The sequence below is a fragment of the Condylura cristata genome, unplaced genomic scaffold, assembly GCF_000260355.1.
Source record: "Condylura cristata isolate star-nosed mole 26May11 unplaced genomic scaffold, ConCri1.0 scaffold00028, whole genome shotgun sequence".
NCBI lineage: Eukaryota > Metazoa > Chordata > Mammalia > Eulipotyphla > Talpidae > Condylura > Condylura cristata.
This window is the reverse complement of record NW_004567129.1, coordinates 4387608-4399462: the sequence shown is the minus strand read 5'-3', so window position 1 is coordinate 4399462 and position 11855 is coordinate 4387608. Positions and strand designations below refer to the sequence as shown.

General features: G+C 53.0%; 1 protein-coding gene across 1 annotated transcript in view; it reads left to right on the top strand.

Annotated features, from left to right (window-relative positions):
* MLYCD (malonyl-CoA decarboxylase) overlaps window positions 1-10059 on the top strand; it is a 14310-nt gene extending 4251 nt beyond the window's left edge. Inside the window, 4 exon segments of the mRNA XM_004690342.2 lie at window positions 3397-3509; window positions 5653-5809; window positions 7087-7236; window positions 8972-10059. Coding sequence (XP_004690399.1) covers window positions 3397-3509; window positions 5653-5809; window positions 7087-7236; window positions 8972-9505 — 954 coding nt within the window. The 3' untranslated portion in view covers window positions 9506-10059.
* The last annotated feature ends 1796 nt before the right edge of the window (window positions 10060-11855 follow it).

Sequence of the window (11855 nt, the reverse complement as noted above, 5' to 3'; positions counted from 1 at the left end):
CATCCCCGCCGTGGAAAGAAGTCCCATTCTCCATGTCCTTTTCTGAGATGGGATGGCAGGGCTCCCTCTGTGCTTAGAGGGGCAGGTTCAAACCCACCTGGTGATGGCACCACACTCCTGTCTTCAGCTTTCTGCTGAAATATTGGTGTGGGAAAGGGAGGTAAGAAGTAACAGCTAACCTTGGCAGACTGCCACCAGGGCCTGTCTTCAGCAGAGACAGATTGTGTGCCAACTGGCGCTCCCTGACTCACGTGCCCTGTCTCCCAGCTCTGCCTGTGTACTATGTGTGTGAGCGTGTACGAGTGGCGGAATGTAGTGGTGGGAACATTATGTGCTTTTTGTTTTTCTTCAAAGACCCATAAGGGTGGAAGATTTAGATTTTTTTTCCACACAAGATCCCTATGAAATGGAGCTGAATCTCCATTGTGGGGGAAGGTCTGAGCACAGATCAGCAGTTTGTGGGCGATGGAGGGAAGTGGGCATTTAAAGACTGGGAGGGTGGGTAGGGGAATGCTGGTGAGATGGGCAATATGGGGCCCAGACGGCAGCATGGGTGGCGCTTCACACAAGGGACAAACAGGGTCCCGTCCCCTCCCCTTGATTCCCAGCCATGCCAAGTGCTTCATCGTGTGACCTCTTTGGTGGACTTGTCTGACTTTAAGTGAGCGTGGCCGGCATTGCTTCTACTAAATCCTGTGCTTAACTAGACTATAAAAGAGAACTTACCTGTGTTATAGTATGCCCCCATCTCTTGATGCCAAGGGCTGGGGCAAATTGGAGCGGGATTGGAAACGCCTTTGTTTAAGCACGCTCGGCCCCTCCGATGGTTTTCAGGGCCTCTGACAATGAAGAGAGCTTTTTCTTCATATACCAGAAGCAGGAGACCTTGGTAGCCCCAAACTTCAGAAGACACCGAGGGGCCAGCTTTTCTCTGTTCAGAGGGAGAGTTGGCCAGCCTGCTCATCTGTTACCTGAGATGGTGGAATTCGCAGGGTGGAAAGCGTTGAACAAAGGCTGAGTCCAGTGTCACCAGCACCCCGGCGACTGCATTTCGAGTCTTGGGCTGTCGATAAGTGACCGAGAGAACACACAGCTTATGCTGTTTCTGGCCCTTCGGTTCTTGTGACCCAGCAGCGTGTAGCTGGAGTGGCTGGTACTGGCCAGACAGCTGTGGTCACAGCGCACCAAGCAGTGGAGACTGCTAACCGTTCACCTGGACTCCCTCTTCTCCTACACCAGCTATGTATAGTTTGGAGCTGCCAGGAAGCCAGAATAGACTGAAAAGACACTTAGGAGAGTTTACACCAGCCAAAAGCTTTCTTTCATAATAAATACTAAAACTAGGTATTTATGACTATTTCGTTTCCTAAATGTAGTACATGGCACTTGGCTGGGTACCTGGTTGTTAGTGCGTGCTCAAGAGTTTTTGAGGCCTGAGGAAGAAGAGCAGGACCCACTGTGGTCACCACAATCGATGCAGTTTCATCAAGAGCAGTTTCTGTTGCCTGTCAGATGACAGCTCCGCCCCTCGCTTGCTCCTCTCCTAGCCCCTTCTCAGGCTTCTCTTCACTTGTTACCAGCTTATTAGCCACTTCCCACAAGGAATCGCCCCCTTCCTGTGCTGGAGGAATGAATCAGAAATGACCTCTGCCTTTACATGTAGGACCGGGGAAAGGACACTAGACGCTTATGGAATCAAAGGTTAAGGGAATTGCAGTGGTGCTCTGGTGCAGCTGCTTTTCAGACACCACCCAGCCTGTGGACCTGCGCTCACTTGCTCCCAATGAGGTCACCCCTCCGGGAGACGTGTAGGCAGCCCCAGCCAGTCAGAAGTTCTCTACAGTGAGTTCTGCCAATGTCAGACTACCTGTGACTTCCCCCAGTTGACCTCAGATTTATTTCCCTCATGGGGTCCCATAGACCAAATTTGTAGCCTCTTCTGGGCTCTAAGCCTTAAGTATTTAAATCTTTTTGAAATATTTAAATTGAGATTTCACTTCATGCTGAAGCCTTTTCTAAGCCACAAACCCATAACTGCAACTTACCCTTTGGTGACAAAGTCCTTAGACCTTTTACCAGGGATTGAAACGTGAAATGACCCTATGACATTTTTACAACTCTTATAAGCCGCTCTTTATTATAGGAGTTATACATCAGGGTCTCTGTGACTCTTAGACAAAGATTCATAAGGTCAGTCCTACACCAGATGTTTACTGTTATTCCTCAGTACCAGTAAGTTAGTATGTGGTTCATCAAAAGAACAGTGATTTGAATAACAGATTTTATCTCGTGGAGAAGTCAGCAGCTAGGCAGCTGAGAACTGATTCTGCGCTGCGGGGCCTCATTTGGCCAGACTTCCATCTTGTTGCTCTCCCTGGAAAAACCGTCATCCCCCAAATTCCCTCATGGCTCAAAATGACTTCCAGCCTAAAGGAAGGACAGAGCAAAAGATGGGTGCGTAGGGCCCACTGCTTGCATACTTTAAGGTGCACAGTGAGCAGCTCCAGGGCATCTCTGGTAATATCTGGCTGCCCTGTGATTGAGTCTGCTGCCTTGTGCCCCCCTCTGCTCTGGCTCTCCGGTCACTGCTGTTATGTGGTCAGCAGGGGTCACCATCAGCTAAACCAGATGGTCCTGCCCTGGCATCCTCCCCTAGTCTTCCTTACACACACACACACACACACACACACACACACCTTGCTTTTCTTGCCTCAAAGGGCGCTGTGCAAGTGATCTTGGATTAGTCATTCTTTCAGAAAGCACTAAAGTTACTGTGAGGTGAACTAGAAGAGAGTCATCAAATCTAAATATACTGATTGCCAGATTCACTATTAACTCATATTCTAAGCAGGTGGAGGGTGGGAGGGGGGCGGGAATACTACCAGTGAAACCGACCTATCCTTTCAAAGGTGCATCTTGACTCCAGAAATGTGAAAATGACTTTCTTAGAGAAATAGGGGACCTGGACCCAGTGCTTGTTCCTCTTAAGAAACAAGGAATAATGTTTGACAAATCAAATGTTTCTGAGAGGAGGACTTAAGCTCAGTGTTCGTGTCCTTTATGCTAGGCCATGCCTTCCTTGTGACGCCAGCTTTGAATTTCCAGTTGGCTGCACTGTGTGAACAAGTAGGGGTGAGGAATTTGATTTGAGCAACCGGCTCCCGTGGAACTCTCACTCCGTTGGCTTGAGACTGAAGTGGCCATGCTCGAGTGGTTTGAACTCAGTCTAATGCAGGGTAAGAACTCAGTTGCACAGTCTCAGAGAGCCGGCTGGAGCATCTTCTGGCAGCCTTCTGTGTTGGGTTCACTGCTTCCACTGCGGTCACTGTGCTGGAAGCGGCAGAGGTGAACAGAGTTCTCTCTCGGGGAGACCCACACTGTCTCTTGTCGTTGCAGGAAATGAATGGCGTGCTGAAAGGCATGCTGTCCGAATGGTTCTCCTCTGGCTTCCTGACCCTGGAGCGGGTCACCTGGCATTCGCCCTGTGAAGTGCTACAGAAAATCAGCGAGTAAGTTGCTGGCTTCCCTTTTTCCTGTCTTCCCTGAGAGCCGGTCTCCACTCATATGTGCACTTTATCTGGAGCCTGATAAAGCTGGCAGGGGCATCACAGCTGTGGCGGCTGTCCAGGCAAGGGCACAGAGACACTTCTGCTCCCTGGTAAGGGTGGCCACTCATTTCTGGTCACATTTTAAATGTGGGGCCTTTGTTCTGTTGCATGTTAAATTCGGGGTCTCATTTCAAATGCACAAGCCCACTTTTTTCCCAAGACCCATTATCAGAGCTGTATGAAGTTACTGGATTTGCATTGGTTATCAGGTAACATCTAGCTCATCTAGCTAGCTGTTAAAATTTTTCCCTTGGATAAAATCCCTAAAGTTCCTGCGTTATTTATACTAGCTAATATTTGGAGGCAGCCTAAGTCCCTGCGCACAGAGGATTGGCGAAAGAAGATGCAGTGTATATCACTCACAGTGGAATGCTGTTCAGCCAGGAGGAAAGGTGAAATGCTGCCATTTGTAGCAAAATGTAAGACGCTGAAGGGATCATAGAGTGAAGTCAGGAAGACAGAGGCAACCACTAAATGGTTCCTTGTTATTATGGGTAATAACAAGGACAGAAAGCAGCTGAACTGACAAAGAAAAATTGAAGTAATGTAGTGGACCTTGATAATCCAGCTGAGGTTTCCAGAGGCAGGAAAAAAGAGATAAGGGTAAGAAGGATGGTGGTGGCTATTTTGTTTTACTTGTTTTTAGTTTTTACCTTAAAAAAAAAAATTCTGTTGGGCCCTTCCTGGTGGCGCAGCGGGTTAAAACACAGCAGTAAGAAGCTAAAGCCACTTCAGCATGAGTTCGATTCCCGCCAGCCCTGGAGGTGACCACATGGTGGAGCAGACCTCTCCTGACCCACCCACTGCTCCCCTCAGCAGTGTATTTCATCAATCTGTCTGTTCTGCTCCCTGCTCTGTGTGTGGTGAATCTTCTCACCGTCCCTGCACCTCTGGCCTGTGCCCCAGTCCTGTATGCATAAATAAATCTTTAAAAAAAAAAAAAATTCTGTGTCTTTGAAGTGTCCTACTCAGTTGCCTGATCGTTCCCAGGGCCCTTCCACCCTTTCTGCTCAAAAAAGATGCCTAAGAGTCCTCCACCACTCGCGGTCCAGTCCAGCTCCTCCTCTGGAAATTTTGTTATAAAGAAATTTGTCAGCTCTTGTCACCCAGAGGTCCTTACAGGTGACAAGCAAATCTGCCCTTTCCCTTTTCTTTCCTCTGCCCATCTTTGACTTTATCCCATGTGATACATTAAGGGCCCCAAATCAGCCTAATACTTATCAAAGCAGAGAAAAGGAGACTGTGGGAAGTGCAAAAGCAGGTCACGGGAAGAACTGCTGCGTCAAGAACCTAAAAGCCTTGGGAAGGACCCAGAACCCTTTATATTTCCCCCTGAAGGCCGCATCTTGGGTAAAGAAAGGTTCATGTATTTGAATGAATGAAACAGTTGAACACAGGCCCATTATTGGTTCATTCTTATGACACTGAAGCCTCCCAGTGAAGCAATGGAAATAGATAGCTGGGTCCATTTCACAGATTTGGAAGCTGAGACTGAGAGGAAAGCTAAGTAGTTTTGTTAAGGCTGCTCAACCAACAGGACCAGGATTAAAACTTGGACTGTATAAAATTTAAAAAATAAAAAACCTCAAAAGTGCTGTACCCAGTGAGGTACGCCTGGCTGGTCCTCGCCTCTGGACTCTTCTTCCACCTCAGGCCTCTGCCATCCACGTGGTCTCGAGGGTAGAGATGTTGGTGCTGTCCTGTGTGCTGTGTGAGGGCAGCATGCCATTGCCCATACTGAGGGCCCAGGGGTGAAGCCACCAGAGCCCGGCGGCATCTGCCTCCTGCCACACCCAGAGAGTCAGCAGAATGAGAGACGGGGTGTCCTAAGTGCACCAGGCATTGAGAATCTGAGCACAATTGTGTGAAGTGCTCATTAATTTTATTTCCCTCAAAAGTCAGTGGTGATTCACATTAAAGTGATGTTCTCTGAATTTTCCTGAAGTGGCCACAGAAGCTGGTTTTGAGGACTTTCCTCTGCATTCATGAAAGAAACCCAACCAGTGTGAGACTGACTGGAGGTATCTCCCTCTAACCCCCACAGGGCGGAGGCTGTGCACCCGGTGAAGAGCTGGATGGACATGAAGCAGCGCGTGGGGCCCTACAGGCGGTGCTACTTCTTCTCCCACTGCTCAGCCCCGGGGGAGCCCCTGGTGGTCCTGCATGTGGCACTGACGAGCGACGTCTCCAGCAACATCCAGGTGAGGGGTGGAGCTTCAGGACACCACAGCATTCCCAAGCCCCTTCAGTGGTTTAACTTGCCTAGACCCCCTTCTTAACAGTAGATTGTGTTAGGCTTGGACAGATATGGGAATTGGCTGGGTAAAACCTCCAAGTTGGTAGTTGCAGACTCAGAAGAGGAAGGAGAGAGCACTGCTCTGCTAGCTTCTGGCTGAGACTTGGTTGAATACCTACACAACGCTTTTGTGAAGCGAGAAAAGCCAGAAAGGACCTGTGTTCCACTCTGCAGTATTTGTCGTGTGTGTGTGTTTTGCAGGGGAGAGGAGGATTAAAAAACTCATGATAGAGAAAGTCTAAAAAGGGCCCCAGGTTATATACCACCTGCAGGCCCAGAGCCCTGCAGAGGGGGGTGCTTGGCCCGTCCACCTCAGGCCAGCATGGCTTCACCTTACAGAGTTGGCCTGGGGGGTGGAAAAGCCAGTGCCACCAGTTCTGGGATTGGGTGTGCAGGCCTCAGGAAAGGTAGGGAAAGCAAGGGGGAGCAAGACCCGACAGCCACAGTAAGGGGGATCTGCCAACCCAGCAGGCCATTGGGAGGTTGGAGAGAGGAAGATAAACGACAGCCGGTGGGATGGGGAGAGGACGCGCCACCAGAAGGCCGGAGGAGAGCGGAGGTGGGCCTTTTCTCTTGGCCATAGGGCGAGCTCTCGGGTGCAGGGGCGCTTCGCACGCACCAGGAATTGCTGAGCCTCTCGGAGGGCACTTGGGCAACATCTGCCATCACGGAAGAGGGGCCTTCCTGTTGCTGTCAAAATTTCGCTGTGAAGACTGTCCCAGGAGAGTCTCCAAGCTGAGAGTAGACTGTCACGCACTGCACACTGTCCCCAGTTTCTGGAGCTGGAAATACTGAAGGTCGCTCGGGAGCTCATGCCCTGTGTTGTTCACACACAGCTAATTGTGGAGGCAGCTTAGGATCTTTGACATGGTCAAAATTCTGGATATTGGCGGGGAGCAGGTTGATCAAGTGTCAGTGCTTAAAGGCATGAGAAAGATGAAAGGGGCGTCAACTGCTGTTTTCCAAAAAGAATCTCAAAGGGATGGGAAAGATGCACACTAAGCCCAACCCCCAGGCCCCCAGCGAGGCTCCCAAAAAGAAGAGGCCAGGAGCTCATCTGCATAGCCGTGACCCAAGTCCAGGGCCCCAGTGGGGCAGAGGAGAGCTCACAGCCCAGAAAGGAGGGTGAGGTGCAGCTGTGGGCACAGCCACGCCTCTCACCTGGCAGCGATTGTCCTCCAGGCCATAGTGAAGGAGTGCCCTCCGTCCGAGAGCGAGGAGAAGAACAGGATCGCCGCGGCCGTGTTCTACTCCATCAATCTCACCCAGCCAGGCCTGCAGGGTGTGGAGCTGGGCACCTTCCTCATAAAGCGGGTGGTGAAGGAACTGCAGGTCAGTGATGGGGCACCCCTGTGGTCATCTCGGGGTGGGGCCGGGGTGCTTCCCCGGAACCCTGGGAGCACTCGGGAGCTGGAACAGTCTGTGGTCTGGCTGTTCCTGTGGCCTCCAGATGCAGTGTGTGCCAGGGGCCTCTCTCCAGCGGACCCATCATGGCTTGCCCCCGTGGTCCTGGCACAAGAATGAGGTGTGGCCCTGCTCTTCTCTTGGGCCCTGCCTGCCCTCCCCAGGCTCAGACCCCTGCCGCCTCCTGGTCTGTGAGAGCGTGTCCAGGTTAAACAGGAGAAAGATCAGCCTCTGGACTGTGTGCTTGCCACACACTGTTGCCTTCTCTTTGTTGCCCTGGGGGAAACTCGGCCCTCTCACAACAGAAATGTTTGCTCTGGGTCTAGGCCTTTTAATTTTTTTCTCCTAAGGAGTGTCAGTGAATAAAGCAAGTAGAATCTAAGGTGAGGTAAAATAATCCGACAGCTCAGTGGCCTCCGAGAGTGGGGCTCTCTGCTTTGGGTGGTTTCAGCACGGACAGCGCCCCAGAAGCCCAGCCCGGGGAAATGGCAGCTGGAGTGGAATTCTGGTATCAGCGGCTCCCTAGTAAACTCCTGATCAGTTTTCAACTGGAGGACTCAGGGCTTGTTTAGGTGCTGTCTTCATTGCAGTGAATTTGCCTGGAGGTGGTGAAGACAATGGCTGACAAATGCCTGCTGCTGCTTTCTCGTGACAGCCTCTTTGCCGGAGGTGTGAATGAAGGGGCAGGGAGGGTAAGAAAGCCTGTCCCAGGAAGGGCAGGCCCTGTTCTGGGCGGCCCACCCACTGCTTCCGGACCCTTCGGAGCAGGGCCCTCTCGCAGCCATCCTGGGGGGGCACAGCAGGTGAGGGTCTGGAAGGAGCCCTAGTGCCCCCACCCCCCAGGGCACTGGCGGGCTTTGTGGAACCTGAGCTGGAGAGCCGCCCTTATACCAGTGAGAAGAATATGGGGAGATCGTGTTCTGTGGTTGAAAATACTGGTCCTGAATTTTGATTGCTGATGAGAGAAGGCGCATTGTACAGGTCGTAAAGCAGGTGACCGCGCACAGGTTGCCGAGGCAATGACTAGTAAGGAAGCAGACTTGGCCAAACTATTGGAAAGAAAGTAAGAGAGGCGTGTGGAGCATGAGGGTTTTCTTTGCTTCCATCGGTCTCCAGTAAGTATCTGTTATGTCTGTAGTCAGCAAATACTGTGGTTTGGGAACAGTCTGAGACCTCTGTAGCATACTGACTGGTGTGGGCAAATACCTGTTGCTCTCCCTCTGTCCCCTCCTCTGCACCCCTGTGGTGTACACCTGGGCAGCTAGTTATTCAACAGACTCACCGGGTACGAGAGTGCCAAGCGTGAAACCGGGTTGTGTGCCAGAGAAGGCCATGGGAGGGGCGTGGTGGGCTAGAAGGACCAGGACTGCGGTCAGAGGCGGCACACCAGGGGCCGTGTCCCTGACTGCCGTGCCTCTGACTGACTGCAGGGGCAGTGGTGCAGACGGGCACCAAGTAAAGGTGCCTGGGGATGTCTCCAGGGCGTGGCACTCACTAGGCCCCTAATAAAAAAAAAGCACCTGACTTCAGCTGTCACTCTGCAAACCACAGGAGCATTCAGAGGCTGAGGAGACAGATGGGAAACAGGTTTCCTGGGCTGGTGACAGGCCTGCTGAATTTGTGTGTTTCCACCTTCCTTCCCCACCCCACCCCTGCCTTACAGAAAGAGTTTCCTCACCTGGGGGCGTTTTCCAGTCTGTCTCCTATCCCTGGATTCACCAAGTGGCTTCTAGGGCTCCTGAGCACACAGGCCAAGGAGCCAGGGAAGAGCGAGCTGCTCACAGAGCCGGAGTGCAGAGACATCTCCGAGCTCACAGGCGGGCCCGCCCACGAGACCCTCAGGGGCCTGCTCAGCAGCAGTGACTGGGTGAAGTCTGAGAAGCTGGTCAGGGCCCTCCAGGCCCCCTTGATGAGGCTCTGCGCCTGGTACCTGTACGGGGAGAAGCACCGGGGCTACGCCCTGAACCCCGTGGCCAACTTCCACCTGCAGAATGGGGCCGTGATGTGGCGCCTCAACTGGATGGCTGACTCCAGCCTCAAGGGCATCACCGGCTCGTGTGGCCTGATGGTAAACTACCGGTACTTCCTGGAGGAGACGGCCACCAACAGCACCGCCTACCTGGGCTCCAAGAACATCAAAGCTTCCGAGCAGGTGCTCAGCCTGGTAGCCCAGTTTCAGAAGAACAGCAAGCTTTAAAGCCCAGGGCTCCTGAGGCAGATGCCCCGGCCCGAAAGGGGTCATACCCTGGGAGGGTCGGGCATGGAGGGCCTGAACCCTAGGACTCTGCAGCAGGTCACCCTGGGAGGCTGTGCCCAGACAGCGCTGAGCGAGGTGATAGTGGGTGCTGGTGGACTCTGACTGGGTGGGGAGTCTGTGCTCTCTCCAGAAGATTCTGTCGCTGCCTTTGGCCTAGCTCCCTCCCCAGGGTGGGTGTTGTGGCGCCAGTGCCTTTAGAAAGTTCTAGTGTCTGCAGGCCGTTGTCCCGGGGGGGGGGGTGACCTTCAGCCTCACCAAGACCTGGTGGCCAGTGAGAGCAGATTCTCCTTTGAACCTAGAAGAAAAAAGGGGGTGGTGGCTGTCTATGTCCACCAGCTAAATCACCGAGACTTGACTTCAGCCATTGAACATAAAAGGTGTGCTTGGGGCTTCAGCTGGGTGATAGACTTGAAAACAACAGTGATTCAAGTTCATAATGAACGTAATGTTCCAGAACACTTTTGTTCTGTGACACATTAAACGTGGTTATTTAAGGTCGTGTGGCGTTTCCTTTAAAATCCAGACCTGAGCGGGGACCCGTGCCGCCACACGGGCTGCACCTTGGTCCTGGTCAGCCGCTGGCCTGTCAGGGGCTCTGTGAAGAGCTGGACAAAGGTGGAGCAGTGGTGACAGCTGTGTTGTGGCAGGAAGGCGCATGCGTGTCTGTGTCTACCTGTCTCGGTGCCCTGGTGCCGTCTCCTCCAGCACTCGTGCTTTTCATCTTCCAGACCTGTCCATCCCCTGGTGCCCTCTGTGGTCCTCTGCCTGTGACTTGTCACCTGAGAACTGGGTGCCCTCATTGTTTTCTGCTCCCATCCTGTGGAACCTGCTCGTCCCAGCACCCCTCGTCACACTCCATATCTGGGCACCGTCTTGTTCCGAAAGACCAAGTGGCATAATGGTTGAGGCCACTGGCTCCAGCCATTGCCTTGTTCCCCTCCTGGGGATGCCGGTGCCGCACTTCCCAGCTAGGTGGCCTGAAGCAAGCCACCGACCTTCATTTTGCCTCACCCCTCACCCCCAAAGCACACCATTACTGGCTTTACCACGAGCTACCATCTGTAGTGAGGGCACCACTGTAGACGGGGACCGCCCTACACTCACCCTGTGCAGGTTCTGGGACCGGCACCCCCATGCTTGCGTCTGCTTCTGGCTTCTGTCGACTGTCTCTTCTGTCCTTCCTCTCCCCCTCTTCCTTTCCCTCCCCTTCTTTCCCGCCTCACCTCTCTTTCTCCTTGCAGCTCTGCCCTCTTGGTCCTGGGGCTCCCCCCTCCTGAAGAGGGACAACTGTCTCCTTGTCCCGTTGGCTAGCTTAAAATTGGGGAACGCTAACATTTGTGCAAGCATCAGCTAATTCTGGGCTTGGTTCAAGTTAAGCGGAAGGTAATTCTAAATTTAAATGGAGTGAACATCCTTTCGATTGGATTCTGAACCCATCCAGTGAATCCAGAATCAATAGGAAGTCAATTTTGATTTATTCTTAGAAACAAAAGCAGCCCAATGATTTCTGTCTACCAGTTATTTGTAGTTTATTAAAATGGGGGGAGGTAACCCTAGGTCTCTTTCTTGCCTTTGCCTGTGGATTTTTTTTCCCAAGTTGCATTTGCACTTTTCTAGAAAGGAGAAACAGCCTTCCTCTCAGCTCTGGCCAGAGGTGACACCCCTTCAAGCCCCTCCTAATCCTGCAGCCTGTGTGAGAGCTTCTGCCCACAGCCTGGAGGGCTTAGCAGCTGTGAGGCTGGAACCTGGCCGCAGGCCTGACCGCTCCAGTCTCCACGTTCCTCCCAGCCTGACCTGTCCATGCCTCCCCACAGGCAGAGTCACAGAGAGGGCCCCAGTGCTGGCCCTTGTCTGAGCAGGGGAAGAGCTGGGTGGCAAGAGAAGCCTGGGTGGGTATGTCCTGATAAGGCCCGGCCACTGGGAAGATGTACCAGGGTGTGGGTCCAGTGTCCCTCAGGTCCCGGCTGAGCTGCTCCAGCAGGCGGGCATGGGAACATCAGCATTCCCAGCAGAGGGGCGCCTGGCGACCTGCTGGGGACTGGGCCTGCCGCCAGCTTAGCCAGACCCCAGACACCTACACCTAAGGGGCTGTGTCCAGCAGGTGCCCTGGGCAGGGGCAGAATTGTGGGTGCCCTGATGGATGTGTGTCCTGCACCTCATCCCCTTACTTTTGGTCCCCACTCTCTGAGGCTTGGCCCCCTGGAGGACCTCATCCCTGCCACATGTCTACTTGCCACCAGCGACTGACCCTCAGGGCCTGGTTCAGACTAGTCACTGCTCAGCCCCCCCC